General features: G+C 39.5%; 1 protein-coding gene across 1 annotated transcript in view; it reads left to right on the forward strand.

The window, feature by feature from the left end:
- The window catches only part of LY75 (lymphocyte antigen 75), a 3,856,564-nt gene that overhangs the window by 430,572 nt on the left and 3,408,566 nt on the right, over nt 1–17,426 (forward strand). The window contains exon 5 of the mRNA XM_044074746.1: nt 6,722–6,829. Within this exon, the coding sequence (XP_043930681.1) occupies nt 6,722–6,829 (108 nt within the window). The remainder of the gene's footprint in view (nt 1–6,721; nt 6,830–17,426) is intronic.

The raw sequence follows: 17,426 nt of genomic DNA on the forward strand, positions 1-17,426 counted from the left end.
AATGTAGATGTTTCAGTGCATTCATTGCTGCAGTAGTTCATGCCAAAAGTCAGGACTTCAAAAGTGAAACATGTAGAAAGTAGTGCAATTGTATACACTTAATGTAAATGTAGATGTTTCAGTGCATTCACTGCTGCAGTAGTTCATCCCATAAGTCAGGACTGCAACAGTGAAACATAAAGAAGGTAGCACAGTTGTATACACCTACTATAAATGTAGATGTTTCAGTGCATTCACTGCTGCAGTAGTTCATCCCATAAGTCAGGACTGCAGCAGTGAAACATGAAGAAAGTAGTACAGTTGTATACACTTACTATAAATGTAGATGTTTCAGTGCATTCACTGCTGCAGTAGTTCATCCCAAAAGTCAGGACTGCAACAGTGAAACATGAAGAAAGTAGTACAGTTGTATACACTTACTATAGATGTAGATGTCTCAGTGCATTCAATGCTGCAGTAGTTCATCCTGTAAGTCAGGACTGCAACAGTGAAACATGAGGAAAGTAGTACAGTTGTATACACTTACTATAAATGTAGATGTTTTTGTGCATTCACTGCTGCAGTAGTTCATCCCATAAGTCAGGACTGCAGCAGTGAAACATGAAGAAAGTAGTGCAGTTGTATACACTTACTGTAAATGTCGATGTTTCAGTGCATTCACTGCTGCAGTAGTTCATCCCATAGGTCAGGACTGCAATAGTGAAACATGAAGAAAGAAGTGCAGTTGTATACACTTACTATAAATGTAGATGTTTAAGTGCATTCACTGCAGCAGTAGTTAATCCCTTAAGTCAGGACTGCAACAGTGCAACATGAAGAAAGTAGTGCAGTTGTACACACTTACTGTAAATGTAGATGTTTCAGTGCATTCACTGCTGCAGTAGTTCATCACATAAGTAAGGAGTGCAACAGTGCAACATGAAGAAAGTAATGCAGTTGTATTCACTTACTATAAATGTAGATGTTTCAGTGCATTCACTGCAGCAGTAGTTCATCCCATAAGTCAGGACTGCAACAGTGCAACATGAAGAAAGTAGTGCAGTTGTACACACTTACTGTAAATGTAGATGTTTCAGTGCATTCACTGCTGCAGTAGTTCATCACATAAGTAAGGAGTGCAACAGTGCAACATGAAGAAAGTAATGCAGTTGTATTCACTTACTATAAATGTAGATGTTTCAGTGCGTTCACTGCAGCAGTAGTTCATCCCATAAGTCAGGACTGCAACAGTGTAACATGAAGACAGTAGTGCAGTTGTACACACTTACTGTAAATGTAGATGTTTCAGTGCATTCACTGCTGCAGTAGTTCATCCCATAAGTCAGGACTGCAACAGTGAAACGTGAAGAAAGTAGTTCAGTTGTATAAACTTATTATAAATGTAGATGTTTCACTGCATTCCCTGCTGCAGTAGTTCATCCCATAAGTCAGGAGTGCAACAGTGAAATGTGAAGAAAGTAGTACAGTTGTATACACTTATTATAACCGTAAATGTTTCAGTGCATTCACTGCTGCAGTAGTTCATCCCATAAGTCAGGACTGCAACAGTGAAACATAAAGAAAGTAGTACAGTTCTATACACTTACTATAAATGTAGATGTTTCAGTGCATTCACTGCTGCAGTAGTTCATCCCATAAGTCAGGACTGCAACAGTGAAACATAAAGAAGGTAGTGCAGTTGTATACACTTACTATAAATTTAGATGTTTCAGTGCATTCACTGCTGCAGTAGTTCATCCCATAAGTCAGGACTGCAACAGTTAAACATGAAAAAAGTAGTACAGTTGTATACACTTAATGTAGATGTTTCAGTGCATATACTGCTGCAGTAGTTCATCCCGTAAGTCAGGACTGCAACAGTGAAACATGAAGAAAGTAGTGCAGTTGTATACACTTGCTATAAATGGTGATGTTTCAGTGCATTCTCTGCTGCAGTAGTTCATCCCATAAGTCAGGACTGCAACAGTGCATCCCATAAGTCAGGCCTGCAATAGTGAAACATGAAGAACGTATTGCAGAACACTTACTATAAATGTAGAAGTTTTTGTGCATTCACTGCTGCAGTAGTTCATCTCATAAGTCAGGACTGCAGCAGTGAAACATGAAGAAAGTAGTGCAGTTGTATACACTTACTGTAAATGTCGATGTTTCAGTGCATTCACTGCTGCAGTAGTTCATCCCATAGTTCAGGACTGCAATAGTGAAACATGAAGAACGTAGTGCAGTTGTATACACTTACTATAAATGTCGATGTTTTAATGCATTCACTGCTGCAGTAGTTCATCCCATAAGTCAGGACTGCAGCAGTGAAACATGAAGAAAGTAGTACAGTTGTATACACTTACTATAAATGTATATGTTTCAGTGCATTCACTGCTGCAGTAGTTCATCCCATAAGTCAGGACTGTTACAGTGAAACATGAAGAAAGTAGTGCAGTTGTATACACTTTCTATAAATGTAGATGTTTCAGTGCATTCACTGCTGCAGTAGTTCATCCCATAAGTCAGGACTGTTACAGTGAAACATGAAGAAAGTAGTAGAGTTGTATACACTTACTATAAATGTATATGTTTCAGTGCATTCACTGCTGCAGTAGTTCATCCCATAAGTCAGGACTGTTACAGTGAAACATGAAGAAAGTAGTGCAGTTGTATACACTTTCTATAAATGTAGATGTTTCAGTGCATTCACTGCTGCAGTAGGTTTTTCCCTCCTTACTTTCCCTGTTGCTTATGGGATAGGCTTGGACATTCTGCTTAAGTACATGTTTGGGGGCAAGACAGTACTGAGGTCATGGCGCCGGCGGACTTCCCTTATATCCAGATGTAGTGAGTGGGACATAGCATCTGCCAACTTCAGGAGACAGACAAATTCTCAGTCAGGCCAGCCAAGGGCTTCCATGGCAGGACATCCCACAAGTCAGAACTGCAACAGTGAGTACACTCGATCATCTACATTTATGGTAAGTTTACATAACTGTATTTTCTCTTATCTTCTGGGAAATGGTCACTGCAATTATGAAAGCTTCCCCACAGATAGGATCTACTGTCACAGTAGTAGGGGTATTTAATACACCCAAACCCCAGTCAGTTTCGGCTGAATGCATGGATTATAAGGTCTTATTTCCCTTTAGGCACCTGTTTACTGAGGATGTGCAGCAGGTACTAATGGATGCAAGCCTGCAACATGAAAATCATATATTTGTAAATGGAAAAGTTTTTTTCGTTGAATCCATCATCATAACCAGCACCCATTCAGGGCTAATTATTCTCTGGTTTTACAATATCTGTCTGAGTTGATATCCTATGGCCTTTCTAACTCCTCCATCAAGGTTCATTGATCGGCCATTTCAGTATTTCTGCCCCAGGGTCCTCCTCTTTCAGTATACACACACAAAAAAAAATGTTGGCCCCTCCTTGGGAATCTTAATTTTATGTTTGAGAAGCTAACACTTGTTCCATTTGAACCATCTAACCTGGCTGACTTGAGGTTCTTAATATGGAAAACAGTTTTCCTGATTTTTCTGACTTTTGCAGGAAGGGTGTTTGAGCTGCAAGCTTTTATGGTGAGTTATCCTTATTTCGTTTTTCATTGAGACAAAGTTTCTTTGAGAACTAACTCTCCTTTTATGCCTAAAGTGGTATCTGAGTTTATTTTAAGCCAAACTATCCATCTCCCCATTTTCTTTCCCAAACCTAAAAATGAGGTAGAAATGATACTCCATCCCTTGGAAGTCCACAGACAACTCGAGTACTATCTTGACAGAACTAAATCATTCATATCTTCAGATCAGTTTTTCATTTCTTGTGAAGGTAAGAAGGGACAACCTCTTTCAAAACAGGCTGTTTCCAAATAGTTGTCTAAAGCTGTGATCTTTTGTTATACTTAGCACACCAAAACTGTTCTAAGCAGGGTCAGGGCTCACTCTACCAGGGCCTTGGCCTCATCTATGGCTTTTTGGAAAGGGTTAGACTCTAGAAGCTTCAATTTGGTTCCCAAACCTAAAAATGAGGTAGAAATGATACTCCATCCCTTGGATGTCCACAGACAACTCGAGTACTATCTTGACAGAACTAAATCATTCATATCTTCAGATCAGTTTTTCATTTCTTGTGAAGGTAAGAAGGGACAACCTCTATCAAAACAGGCTGTTTCCAAATAGTTGTCTAAAGCTGTTATCTTTTGTTATACTTAGCACACCAAAACTGTTCTAAGCAGGGTCAAGGCGGGCCTTGGCCTCATCAATGGCTTTTTGGAAAGGGTTAGACTCTAGAAGCTTCAATTTGGTCCTTCTCGACCCTTCTTCTTCCACCTCCCAAATGTAGTAAATTGGGGTAATCTACCAATATGTGTGGAAGGTTTCCTAAAGCTTTGGAAGCTGGCCAACTGTTTTATCCTATGCAGGATATAACATGTATACCTAAGGCTACTGCAGTTGTGATCATTCAAACATCTACAGTTACTGTAAGTTTATTTGTACAATTATACTATCCTTTCCTTCCTGTCTATCCCATCCGACTGATGGATCCTCAAGCTGTTTGTCAGATCTGAGCTTTAAAACTAGTGCTCCAGCCTAGAGTCTTTCCATAATACACTCGGATCGAGTTTATTGCCAATAAGTAAAGTTAAGCTTTTTTAATATATATTATCAGAAATGGTTTGATTTGTCCCTCATGTCCTGCAGACAAGAATTAGGAATGCCTTAAAGCTAATCCATATGACTTACGAAAATTGTATTTGTAAATACTCATCAGTCAGTTCTCCATCTCCCTGCTTCTTTCTGTAGACAGAATCAAGTTGAAATGCATGAACATCTTAAGTTTTATTTGAGAATAGTGCATGCATTTCAGAAAATTGATTAGGTGTTCTTCTTTGCTACAGAGTGGCTTCTATGGCACAGATAATTCCCTTGTGAATTAGTGTATGCATCATTTTCTGCCTCCAACCTCCTTGCTGCTGCATAGGTAATAACATTTAAATGTACAGTACATGTCCATTGTAGATATTAGTGCAGTGGCACATGATCATCCGTGTATACTTTTTCCAAATTCTGCTGTTTGGATCATGACTGTCAGAGTCAGACCTCCTTTGGCACATCAATGCTTCGATACTTGTCCTTCTTTGCCTTTTGGCCTTTTCTCTGGTTCCTGCATGTCTGGAGTAAGGTTATTTGAGGGCTCTTTTTTAGATTCTTCCCAGCAATGGTCCACTGCAGGGAGCACTTGGTTTTAGGGATGAAGCTCTCTGCAGTAAATTACTTTACCTTCCATCCTTCTGTCAGTGTTTGATGGTCATTCTTACTGCCTATGCAGATGGATCTCCCTGGTATTAGACTAGTATTTCACTTTATTTTCATGTTTATGTTTCTCAGACATGTTCACTAATTTGCTGGAAGTCAAAATGGAGAACTCAGCATCTGGACGTATTTTATTAATTGCCTTATGACATTATGGTTTACACCAGCAGGAGGCACATGCACTCCTGAGCTAGAGAAAGCAAGATGTCTGCCAAGACCAGAATGTCAAATCCAGTAGTGATCTACTGCACAGTGTGCCATCACAGGTCACTTGAGAACAGTGAGCATATAAATATTTTACAGTTGCATTGATACAGCATTATTGATCATGTGTATCAGAAGGGCACACAACACATACTAGCAGGTTCTAAAATTTTACTGGAGATGTGGAGATGTGGATGAGTAGCAAACTGTAATTCTTGAACTCTGTTAGATGATATTATTTTGTCAAAATGTTCAGTATTTCTCAGCCAAAACACGACAAACCTGCAGTTCAACAATTGCAAATAGAAATTATAAATGCATTTAGATGAAGTAACATTCTGAGGTCTGAACTGTGCTGAAAATTCTTGCAATATATTCTGTCAAACATCCTTTCAGCTGAAATGTGAATCACTGAATGTTTTGAGGACCATGGAGTGCTGTTTATTGTATAAGATCATTGCATAGTAGAGGGCGGCCACAGTGGTGCAGCGGTTAGCGTTGTCACCTCACAGCAAGAGGTTCTCTGGTTTGATCCTTGGCTGGGGTGCCTTCTGTGCAGAGTCTGCATGTCCTCCCTGTGGTCGCGTGGGTTTCCTCCGGGTGCTCCGGTTTCCTCCCACATCCCAAAGACATGCTGTAGGTGGATTGGACGCTCTAAATTGGCCCTAGGTGTGAGCATGTGCGTGCATGTGTGTGCCTTCTGTGGAAGGTTGGGTGCCGGGCTTGCAACTGGACACCGTAAAAACTCCACTGCCAATCATGAGTGGACAAGTGATCCGCTGTGGCGGCCCCTAACCAGGAAAAAGCCGAAAGAAGATCATTGCATAGTAGAGATCGGGGAATTTTCTCTTTTCCCTACTGTTGTGGTATCACATCATTGGTATATGTAAGTAGTAGAAGATGTGGGGTGGTTGGGGGGTACCTCTGCAAAACACAGTTTTTTCTTGTTAGTTAACTATTTTTGACTTTTTGCGCAGTAGACTGAATGGTATAACATTTTGTGTTCTGGTAATTTTGACATACAAGTTTGTATAATACTTTCCTTATCACTAAGCATGCACTCTGCTGCCTTATTACTGAATTTTTGCAGATAATTTGGGCAGATCCCTTAGTGGTTTGCATTGTGCTGAATTTTTCTGAATATGTAAAGTGACTTTGTCATTTTTCTACTGTAAATGAGAGAAGATATACATTGGTAATTAGTTTCCTTTCTCGTTTAGAAAAAGACCTTCCAGACAAGATGTGGATTGGTCTAAACCAGTTGGATATTTCTAGTGGATGGTTCTGGTCAAATGGTATGCCTTTGGACTTTGTTAACTGGGAAAAAGGTAAACCAATTCACTGTTGATGTTTCCTAAATTTACATGACTTTGAGTGTTATATTACCCTGTCATTAACTAACGTATATATATTGTGCATTACTCTATGCATGTTTACGAGAATGTTTGTATACAGGGTTTCTTTGCAGCTAGTCTGAACTACTCTGTTATTGCTTACTATAATAAATGTTTCTGTTTTGTATTTCATCTGGGCTGAGGCTCAAATTGGTTAGTATTGATAAATATAAGTAAATAAATTACTTTCATTTGTGTATAATTTTATATTCGGTGTTTGGTGAATGCCTTATGGTTTCTTTAACAGCAGTGTTGAGAGTCAGCTATATAATATACTGCTGTACTGTTATTAAATTTAATAAATTACCAATTAAAACTGAAAAGACTTAAAAAAAAGACTAGCCAGTTGTCAGTCTGCCTACGCAGTGGCAAGGCACCATTGATGTCACCGGTTGGGAATGATCCTAAATGTCAGATGTGCCAGCACTGTGGGATGAATGTGAACATTCTGTGGGCGTAGTGCATTTTTTGGAAAGGAATAGAATGCTAACTGGTTATCATTATAATGGCATCTACCAGTCAGGGTTTGAGATGGGTGACATGAGTGGTCTGTCTCATCTTTTATCAGGTCTCATATAGGCTACCATGTCTTATTTGCAGTAAACATCAGGCAACAGAGTTGTTCAGCTCATAGTATTGCTTCCTCATAGCACTTGGAGCTTCTGTTGTGGTCTCATCTGAGGTGCCTTCTGCACAGAGGCTGCATATCCTTAGTGTTTCTGCATGGGTTTTGGTCAGATGGCTCGAGTTTCCTCTCATATGTCAAAGAAATGCCTTTAGGTTATGGGTGCATGAGGTCCACATGAGTACTAGTATATTCAGCTGAAGGGCCACATGGCATTACTAGACAAGTTTAATAAGTTTGGTTTATTAACTGCTGAAAAACATCAGTTTCAGGGACAAATCATAGTGGCTTCAGTTCTTACATTATGAAATCAAAATACATTTACTATTTTGTGCACGTATTTCAACTTGTTTTCAGACACATATAGTGCTCATCGGTTATCGATATCAGTGATCATTTAACAGTGGTCTGTCATTTGGCCTTTGCTTTCACATATAGTCTGCCCCCACCCGCACACTCAGAAAAGAAGGCCACTGTGTGTGTGAAAGAAATCAACCACTGTCTGTATCCGACTGAAAAGTGCCAAATTTCACAGTTTCTCGTTTCTTGCACTTTTCAGAATAAAAGTCACAATTCTTTTTGCGGTTTTTACATTGGAATTTATTATGTTGTGAGCAGCAATACAAACATGTTCGCATTTCAGGTAGCAGCATATTCATATTAGAATGACAGTGCTGATGAACTGAATCAAACTGAAACTTCTCTAATGGAAATCTGCAAACTGAATACTCAGACGTCGACATCTCAAGACTAAATAATTTAAATGAACAGCACTGTACAGTTGGCTGTAACTTTTGCAACTTCTGAACTGACTTTTTCTCGAAAGTATCTAGCTTAGTACAACTTCTCTGTACATTTCCTTTGTACATTTTACAAGCATCTTTAACTCCAGTTCTCAAGCCTTGTACCAACTAAATAATATTTATTATTGCAGGTACCTAATCTACAAATGTCTCCTAACTGTTTCTATTTCTGCATGATCTCAACAAAATGTCCCCTAGTTCTTTGCAACTTTATCAGTGTTTTGGCCTGAAGGTTATTTACTGAAACATTCTTTTCTAGTGAAACTGCATTTATTGAAACTACATGTAAAATGTGAAATATAAAATTAAGATATAGGCCTGTTTTAATATGGCTGCATTTCAGGTCTGTGCTAAGAGAATATTGTATTTAGGTAGGATCTGTTCTAACAAAACTATATTTATGCAAGACCTGACGTGGTGTGCATACTGCTGATGTCTGATTGTAAAGAAATGAAAGGCATAATGGTCTTAGTAAAACATTCTAACTTATTGATCGTAGGTACGTACACTGCCCCTAGCAAGCCATTTCAGTGATTGTTCAGCAGTGATCAAAAAATTGCACTGTTTTTTCACACACGCCTGCACACGCACGCACACACACAGCCTGCCCCATCTTCAAAAAGATAGTCACTTTCTGTTGACTTTGCTGATATTAGATTGTGGTGAAGGTGAAGGAAAGAATGGCCACATTACTGCATTTCATCTTGTTGCTGTCACAAACATATACATTGCCATCATACCACTAAGCCATACCACTCATAATTTTATTATCATCATGAAACTGATATTTTTTTTCCCCATACACACTGCCCACCCAAAAGTCGCCCATGCTTGGCGATGTAGTCCATTGTGGGATTGCAAAGAAAATTACAAAAATTGATGACTACAGTAATATGTTTACCAATCTCCTTTTGTGATTTGCATACCCTAAACCCTGATTTCTTTGTTATAAAAAAGAAAAAAAACATAAATGAGTGGATCACTGCTGTTTGCAGTGTTTACTATTGCAACTGAAACTCAATATCTAGTATCCTGCCAGAGTTTATAAAAATAAATGTAAGAGAAAACTGTCTGTGCTGACTGGTATATCTGTTTCTGTTGACCGGTCTTGCCAAATGACTAGAAACTGTGGTATATTTACTGAGATCAGTTGCTTAGACAACTGATGCATGTGCTTGCCTCACATAGTAACTTGATGTGGAATGAGAGAAGGAGGGAGACGAAAACTCATTCAGTTGAAATTATAAAAATAAAGTAATAAACTCAACTAATGGGTTTATCTGAATCAGGGTCAAGGTGCATAGTGCTAATATTGCATCCCTGAACAGGATGAAGTGGATAATCGGAGAATGAAGGAAGGAAGGAGAGAAATTACTTTGCAGACAAAGTAGTTGGGTTTGCAGGTCCTGAGTCTGAGATCACTGCATTAGGTATATTGGTAGTCTTCAGAGTTGTTTGTAGGTGTACATGAGCAGGTGCGTTTCCATGTGACTGTGTGTATACCCAGTGATGGAATGGAGTGCTACCAGAATTATTTCTTTGCCTTGCACTTATTGACTGGAAGGGTATATTACAGCTCAGCATGACCCAGCATAAGGTAAAACTAGTATTACATAATCAGTAAATTAATGTTTCAAATACATTTTGTGATTTGTTTATTTACACTCATGATTTTGTTAAATACACAGTCTTTTGTTTTGTTTTGTATTATCAATAGTGTTTGGTTTTATAACTTTTTAAGTTCAGCTTAGCTTCAAGAACTGTTTGTGTTGAGTATTTGCCTCGTTACACCAGTCCATATTAAAGAATGTGTTACGGTAATATGGGAACTGTGCTAGTGTTTTTCAACACCTGATTTTTTTTTCCGAGACTTTTTATACGCTACTTGCCTGCTTACCTATAAGGTGAAAGCCATTTGCAAGGCGACATTATTTAGGTAGCTACCTGAGGCTTTCTTGTTTAGCCCAAACACCACTGTGCATACCCACCATTGTAGCAAGGGTTAGACTCAAAGGATACAGTGCTCCTATGTGGTCTCCAGACTGCACGGTGGGCCCTAATTTGGGACTATGCCTCCCCCCGGACCCAAAGAGAGGCAAACAGGTAATTCTGCATCACTCTTCATTTCTCTAGGTGAGATCTAGTAGGTACCTAAACTGCTAATTGAATTAGTAACTTCTAAGTCATAGGCAGGGGCTTTCTGCATGGATGCCATTAGAGTTGTCAGTGCCTGATTTTCCTGTATGGGTTAAAGATGCATGCATGCATGCATCAGATTTATTTTTAAATTTGTTGGGATAAATGAAGATCTTCTTCATTCTCATTTCAGTGGTAGCTTCTGGGTAATGTTCTGCCAAGGACACAGCATCCAGCCAGCTTGCTAAACCTCTAACTCCCTTCCCTCTCACTCTGGCTGCTGACAGGCTGAACTGTTGGGAGTGAAGTGTATCAGAAACCAGAGTGAGTAAAGTCTTCAGAATTTTGCTGCTTGCTTGAGGGAGAAGCAGCTCTCTGGCTCCAAATGAACAGCAATCACTCTAAGGCTTCTTGCCTAATAGATAAGACCCCTTTTTGAGGTCCCCCATCCTCTCATAAATCTGTTTTACTGTATATTTGCGGTATAGTTTCTCATCTACCTTAATATATAAAAATGAAATAAATAAAACTGCTATTAGTGGGTTTCCACAACAAGAATACCGGCTTCTGAAAATATTAAATATTTGGACGATGCTTTTACAATTAAAACGTGTTTTCCCTGCCTGTTGTTGCTTTTAACAGAATTAGAATGTTTTCTCATTTCTAAGGTAGTAAATGTTGTAGGATATTTCTGACTAGAAGTTTATTGTACTGCTTGTGTTTACTAGTTTGAGGAAGGAATGTTTACTTGGTACTTACTAATGAATACTTACCTTCTCCCAGTGTTCCTGAGTTTACTCTACTGGTACTCAGGTTTCTTCTTTGACTACAGCTTGGATAATGTTGCGTCTTCCACTCCGCTTATCTAAAAAACAATAACAAAGCTTTTGCCTCAGCCTACAGTTATTGACTCTGACATGGCCAAAGACAGTTCCACAGGACACTTCTCTAGTGCCTAAACTCCCTCTAGTGTAGCTGTAATGGCCACTATGAAACAGGGGTTAGACATGTCCTTAGGAGCTGTTCTCAGTACCTATTACAGGTATAGGAGAACCAAACACTTTAGGTACAGGAGGTGTTCGGGCAAAGAGACTTCTTGCCAGGGGCAGCAGGCTATCCCCTGAACATTCTCCCATTAGGGATATTCATAGAGAAAAGAAACAAAAACTTAAATTACAGGGCAGATTATCAGTTTGTTTCTTTATATAAGTCAGATGTTATAGCATTGGCTAAGAGTGTTTTGCAGTCAGTCAGTTATGGGAGCTATTGCCTTTTTACAGTTCTACTGCAAGTATTGACAAAGCACAGTGTGTGTTTCAGAGGATGAGGATTCTGACAAGACCAAAGTTATTCTCCTCAGAAATCTATTGCTCATAACTGTAACACTACAGATAGTGAACCTGAAGTTAATCCTAGACAAGCTTTTTTTTTCCCTTTCCTGAGACTGTAATTCTGCACCTATTCCTCCCATTTTGACAGCTCTTGAAGACACTATTAAAGATGCTTGTAAGGCTCCTGACCCATTTGCCATAGTTCCAAAGAAAGCCGATAAGCAGTGTAGGGTCTGTCCAGATTATAAATGACTTTATTCTCAAATGTAAGCTTACTCTGCTACAATAACTCCATCATCCACAGCTAATAAGAAATCGTTGGCTTCCTCTAACTCTGTACCCTCTGATAGACAAACAAGATAAGAGACCCTTTGCTTTTACTATGTTAGTCTTTAGGATCATGAATTATCAGGGCTATACGTGGAAGTTGCAGTTAAAATGGGCGTATAGTTTGGAAGAATTTGCTACTCCATTGTCGCCAGAAGGCAGGTCATATTTCAGATTGTTTTTAACTTGACTCAGTTTCTTAAATGTGCTCTGAAAAGTGTGTTTGATTGTGTTGACAATATGTCTGTAGCTTCTGCTTTTTCTGTGGTGTTGAGAAAAATTTTTGGTTACATAATTAGAATTTTTCTGATTATTTTAAATCTGAAATTCTTAATTCTCCAGTTAGCCCAGATCTAGTATTTGGGCTTGAAGCTACACAGCTCTTGAAATAGTGTGATGACAGAGATAAATTGATGCATGGAGTCTCTTTTAGGTACCCAGGTTCTACCCCAACAAGGCCACTTCTCAGTCTTTTAGAGGAAAGAGCAAACAGAATTTCTTGCCTAATAACAAGCAGTTCCCCAATAGTAAATATCAGGAAGATAACTCTTCCAAATCAAAAGAAGTTAATTTTTCCTAAAAGAGTCAATCTCTAGCTAATGAATGACTGTGCTGGGAATCTGATCCCCTTAACTCACACTTCCTGTCCCAGTTTCCCTACCTTTCTCTAGCTGACTGACCCCCAGTCTGTTAGCCTGTAGTCAGATGGTTTCAGACAGATGTGTTTTGAAGGTGATTCATGAGGGATTCACTAGGTAGTTTGTGAACTCTTCATCCCCTTTCAGGGGAATTCTGTCACATCCACCAAACCACACAGACCTGTTTACATATTAGGCTGTAGAACCTGGTTTGAGTCTCACAAGGGATAATTGGCTAGGCTTAAAATGGCTCACAAGGGCAGTTAACTTAGTACTAACCTATGAATCTATGAACCAGTACCTGCAAATCACATAGGGAAACGTTTTTAATTCTAGAATATTTTGGCACCAAAGAAAGAGAAGATGTGGAGACCTGTTTTAGATCTGTCTTTTCTAACCTTTATGTGAAAGTTCCAAAATTCAAGATGTTGACCTATCAGTCCATGCTTGCACAGCTTCTAGACCTTTGTCTTATGGTAACACTGCGTCTCAAAGATGCTTACCATTACATACTCATTGCGCACAGTTTCAGGAAATTTCTAATGTTTGCTGTATCTGGATCTCATGTTCAGTACTCTGCATTACCCTTTGGGTTTTCCACTGCACCTTGAGTGTTTACAAAGTCCCTCCCCCCAGTGGTGGCTCACTGCAGATTGCAAGGCATCCCTGTTTTTTTTATTTAGATGAGTTGCTTATTTCTGCAGTCTTCTCCCAGATGTTTGGAGTCCTTAACAAAGGTATCCAACTTCGTGTCATATCTGGGATTTCATTTGAACCTACAAAATTCTTGTCTCACTTCCTCTCATGAAATTGTATTTTTGGGATGTCTGTTAGATACACTCAAGCAAAAGACCTTCCTTCCAAAAGAAAAAGTAATAACTGACCAGCAGCTTTTTCTGAGTTTTACTCAACAGCTTCAGGTTTCTGCAAGAGAATTTCTTAGGATTCCAGGCCTCATGGTATCCATGATCTTTATGATACCACTTGCCATGTTAAACATGAAAAAATCCAGTGGTACCTAAAACTTTCTCGGACCTAACACCTACACCCCTTGGACTTCCAGATTCCCATGCTAGGGTTTGTAAATTGAGAACTGCAGTAGTGTAGAGATCAAATGGCTCTCAATCCAGGAGTCCCTTTCTATCTTCTAAACCCATTCAATCTGTCCAAACTCTTCAGATTATGCTTGGGGTGCAATTTCCATGGGAGTAAAAGTGCAAAGTCTTTTGGACTCTTTGGACAGACAAAAGGACATAAACTTCAAGCAGTGATTCATGATGTGACTCTATCTGTTGTCTCCAAGCCTTTGTAGGTAGTTACAGACACCACCACAGTGATGTAGTACCTAAACAAAGAAGGGGGTACAAGGTTACACCCTCTTTGGCAGTTGCCAGTGATGGCTTGTGATTTGGCTCTTCAGCATTCTTTTACTCTTCAGGCCTCCTGCATTCCATCAGAGCAGAGCATTGTGGCAGACTGACTCAGCAGATCCTGGGCAGACCCTCACGAGTGGAAAATCAATACTGGCATATTCCAGGACTTGATCCAGATACGAGGGAAAACTCAAGTAGATCTGTTCACCTCCTTACAAAACGGATAACTAAAAAAATTCTGTTTGATACACTCTTGCAGCCAAGCATGGAGAATAGATGCTGTATCATTCCATTGGTCAGGAATGTTCCTGTATGTTTTTTCACTTTTTCCTATGATTTCCAAGGTACTTATAAAAATTTGGAAAAAATTAGCAAAAATGATTGTCTTGACTCCCCTTTGGTGCAGGCAGAATTGGTTCTTCCATCTTCTGGAATTGGCCAAGGGCATTTACCCCAGGCTTTCTCACAGACTGATCTACTCATGCAGCACAATTTTAATACCTTTTAGGCACGTTTTTTACGAGGACATGCAGCAGGTATGAAAGGAAGCAAGGAAACCTGCTACTAGAAAGTCTTATGTTGGTGAATGGAAGAGATTTTCTAGTTGGTGCCTTGCCAATCATGTGGATCCTGAAAGGGAAGCAGTATCCCTGTTCTCAAATATGCATGTGAACTACTTAAAGATTGCTTGTTGTATGCATTCATCAAGGTGCATCTTGTAGCCATGTCTTCTTGCCTGGCAGTGGATCCCCCCCTTTCTTCTATGTTTGTGGTCATACAGTTTCTGAAATGATCATTGCACTTGAGATGCCATCACAAGTAAATTCTTCCTCCATGGGATCACAGTTTTGTTATAAACAATTACCTTAACTCACTTTAACTCTCAGGCTGACTTGCAGTTCATTACTTGAAAAATATATTTTACTTGTTACTCTGACATCCGCAAGGTGAGTATCTGAGTTGCAAGCTGTCATGGTAGGTGAACCCTGTCTGATTTTCTACAGGGATAGGGTCACATTGCACACTAATATTTCATTCATGCGTAAAGTCATTTCTGAGTTTACCTTGAATCAAGCCATCAATCTCTCAGTTTTCTTCCGAGAGCCAAAAAGCAAGGGAGAACACTTTCTACATACATTGGACGTGCGCAGTTGTTTGTTTCCTATGCTGGAACTAAGAAAGGCCACATCATGTCATGTTTTTTGCCATTCTTACCATGGTATAATTATTCCAGGCAAAGTAAAGGCATATTCTACCCGGGCCTTGTCATCTTCGATGACATACTGGAAAGGGGTGGACTCTTGAAATATTCTAGAGGCAGCAACTTGGTCTTCTGTTCATACCTTCACAAAGCACTACAAACTAGATTCCTTCTCTAGATCCAATGCAGACTATGCTAGGGCCATTCTCTTAGGGTTCCTGGACTCTTATCTTTCCTCTTCTCAGGAAGAGTAAGCTTTGGGAATCTACCCATAGGCTCCTGCAGCAGTGAGAATGAAGAACATAGTACAGTTTTGCAAGTCCTATTTACCTATAGCAGTAGATGTTTGAATTTCTTAACTGCCACAGTAGCAGCATCCACACACAATACCCCATTGTAGATAACTGAGGTGGGACACATCCTCCTTTATTAAGGTTATTATTGTTGTTTGGATGATTTTTATGGTGATTATTAATTGTTGGGTCGGCTCAGGATGAATCTTCCTTCCTTACTCGGGGTAGTAAAATCCTGAAGATTTACCTCAATCTAGTTGCTGATATCAGCCAGACTGAGTGAGGAGGGAAGTTAGAGCTTTGGCAAGCTGGCCAGGTGCTGTGTCCTTGACAGGACACTACCTATAGCCTACTGCAGCAGTGAAGAAATTCAAACAGCTACTGATACGTGTAAGTAGGCCCCAACTGTACTCTACATTCAGAAAATTTTCTTTATCCATAATTAGTGTAAATGTTATTGTTATTTACAAAAGAATTTTAGGCACACATGCAGTTAAGGAAATAAATGCAAGTATACTTAAGCTCAACTTCCACAGGAACAAATAACTTGCATGGTGGTTTTCAATACAGAAACAATAAGAACCTAAGTAACCCCTGTCAGTCATGTTTAAGAGATTGCTAGTATGTGGCATATCCCTGACCAGTGGCAACAGTTTTTGAAGGGGAAGGCATAGAAGACCAAATAATTCTAGATCTATCTGAATGACTAGTGTTGAGAGCATTGAGAGCTTACAGTGGTATGTGCATTGAGGTGCATTTATTGCAAATTTAGCTATTTTGTTGTAACATGACTCGAGTATGGTTTTTAGGGTAGTCTGAATGTTTGCTAGAATGGGAGTTTCATAGAGGAGGGAGGGGAGCAGGTAAGTAGTGGCCAGGGAGGTTTTGGTGGCTGTATTAATGAATTTTTTGTGTGGGTAGAGCATTTCAAGTTTACAGTGGGCTTTTTTTATTGCATTGTGGATATGTAGTTCAAAGGAAATCTTGTTGTCTATGGTCACTCCTAACAGTTTTACTTGAGGTGCAACTTCTATTTGGTTATTGTTTAGTGAGAAGATCTTAAAGTCGGCTGAGTGCGAAAAGGAGGAGTTTGGTTTTATTTGGGTTCAGCAGGAGCTGTGCCTTGTTTAGCCAGGTTTCAATGGAAGAGAAGGCGGATTGGGTTAAATGTTGAAGGTGCTTGATATTGTTGGAGGAGGAGGTGATGGTGGAATCGTCAGCATACTGGATTAGGCATCTATGGGGGGAGGCCGTATGAAGGTTGTTAAGGAAGATGTTAAATAGTAATGGCTATAGCATGGATCCCTGAGGAACTCCTGTGTTATTTGGTAGATAGTGGGAGAGTGTTCTCTGCCATTTTACGCATTGTTGTTTGTCTGTTAAGTTGAACCATTGTTGGGTTATGGGGGAAAGACCGTGGGTGGAGAGTTGTTGTAGTAGTTTAGGACGGGAAACTGTATCGAAGGCTTTTAATAAATCAAGAAGTATTACAGAGGTTGGTAGTCCGGCATCCCTGGCTTTGTTGACCGTATCTGTGAAGGATATTAATGCAGTAGTTGTACTATGTGAAAGTCTGAAACCGTGTTGGGTAGGGGCTAGTAAATTATTTTGAACCGTGTGATTAAGTAGTTGTTTATGTATACGTTTTTCTAGCAGTTTGGATAGGTGGATAGGATAGCGATAGGACGGGAATTGGAAATGTTGTAGCACTTATCGCCTTTGTGTAAGGGGGGTATTATGGATTTTTCCATAGAGTGGGGATGTAGGATTCTGAGATGAAGTGGTTGATGAGTGTGCTGACAGG

Source organism: Protopterus annectens, chromosome 6.part0, assembly GCF_019279795.1.
Source record: "Protopterus annectens isolate FY-2018-M chromosome 6.part0, PAN1.0, whole genome shotgun sequence".
NCBI lineage: Eukaryota > Metazoa > Chordata > Ceratodontiformes > Protopteridae > Protopterus > Protopterus annectens.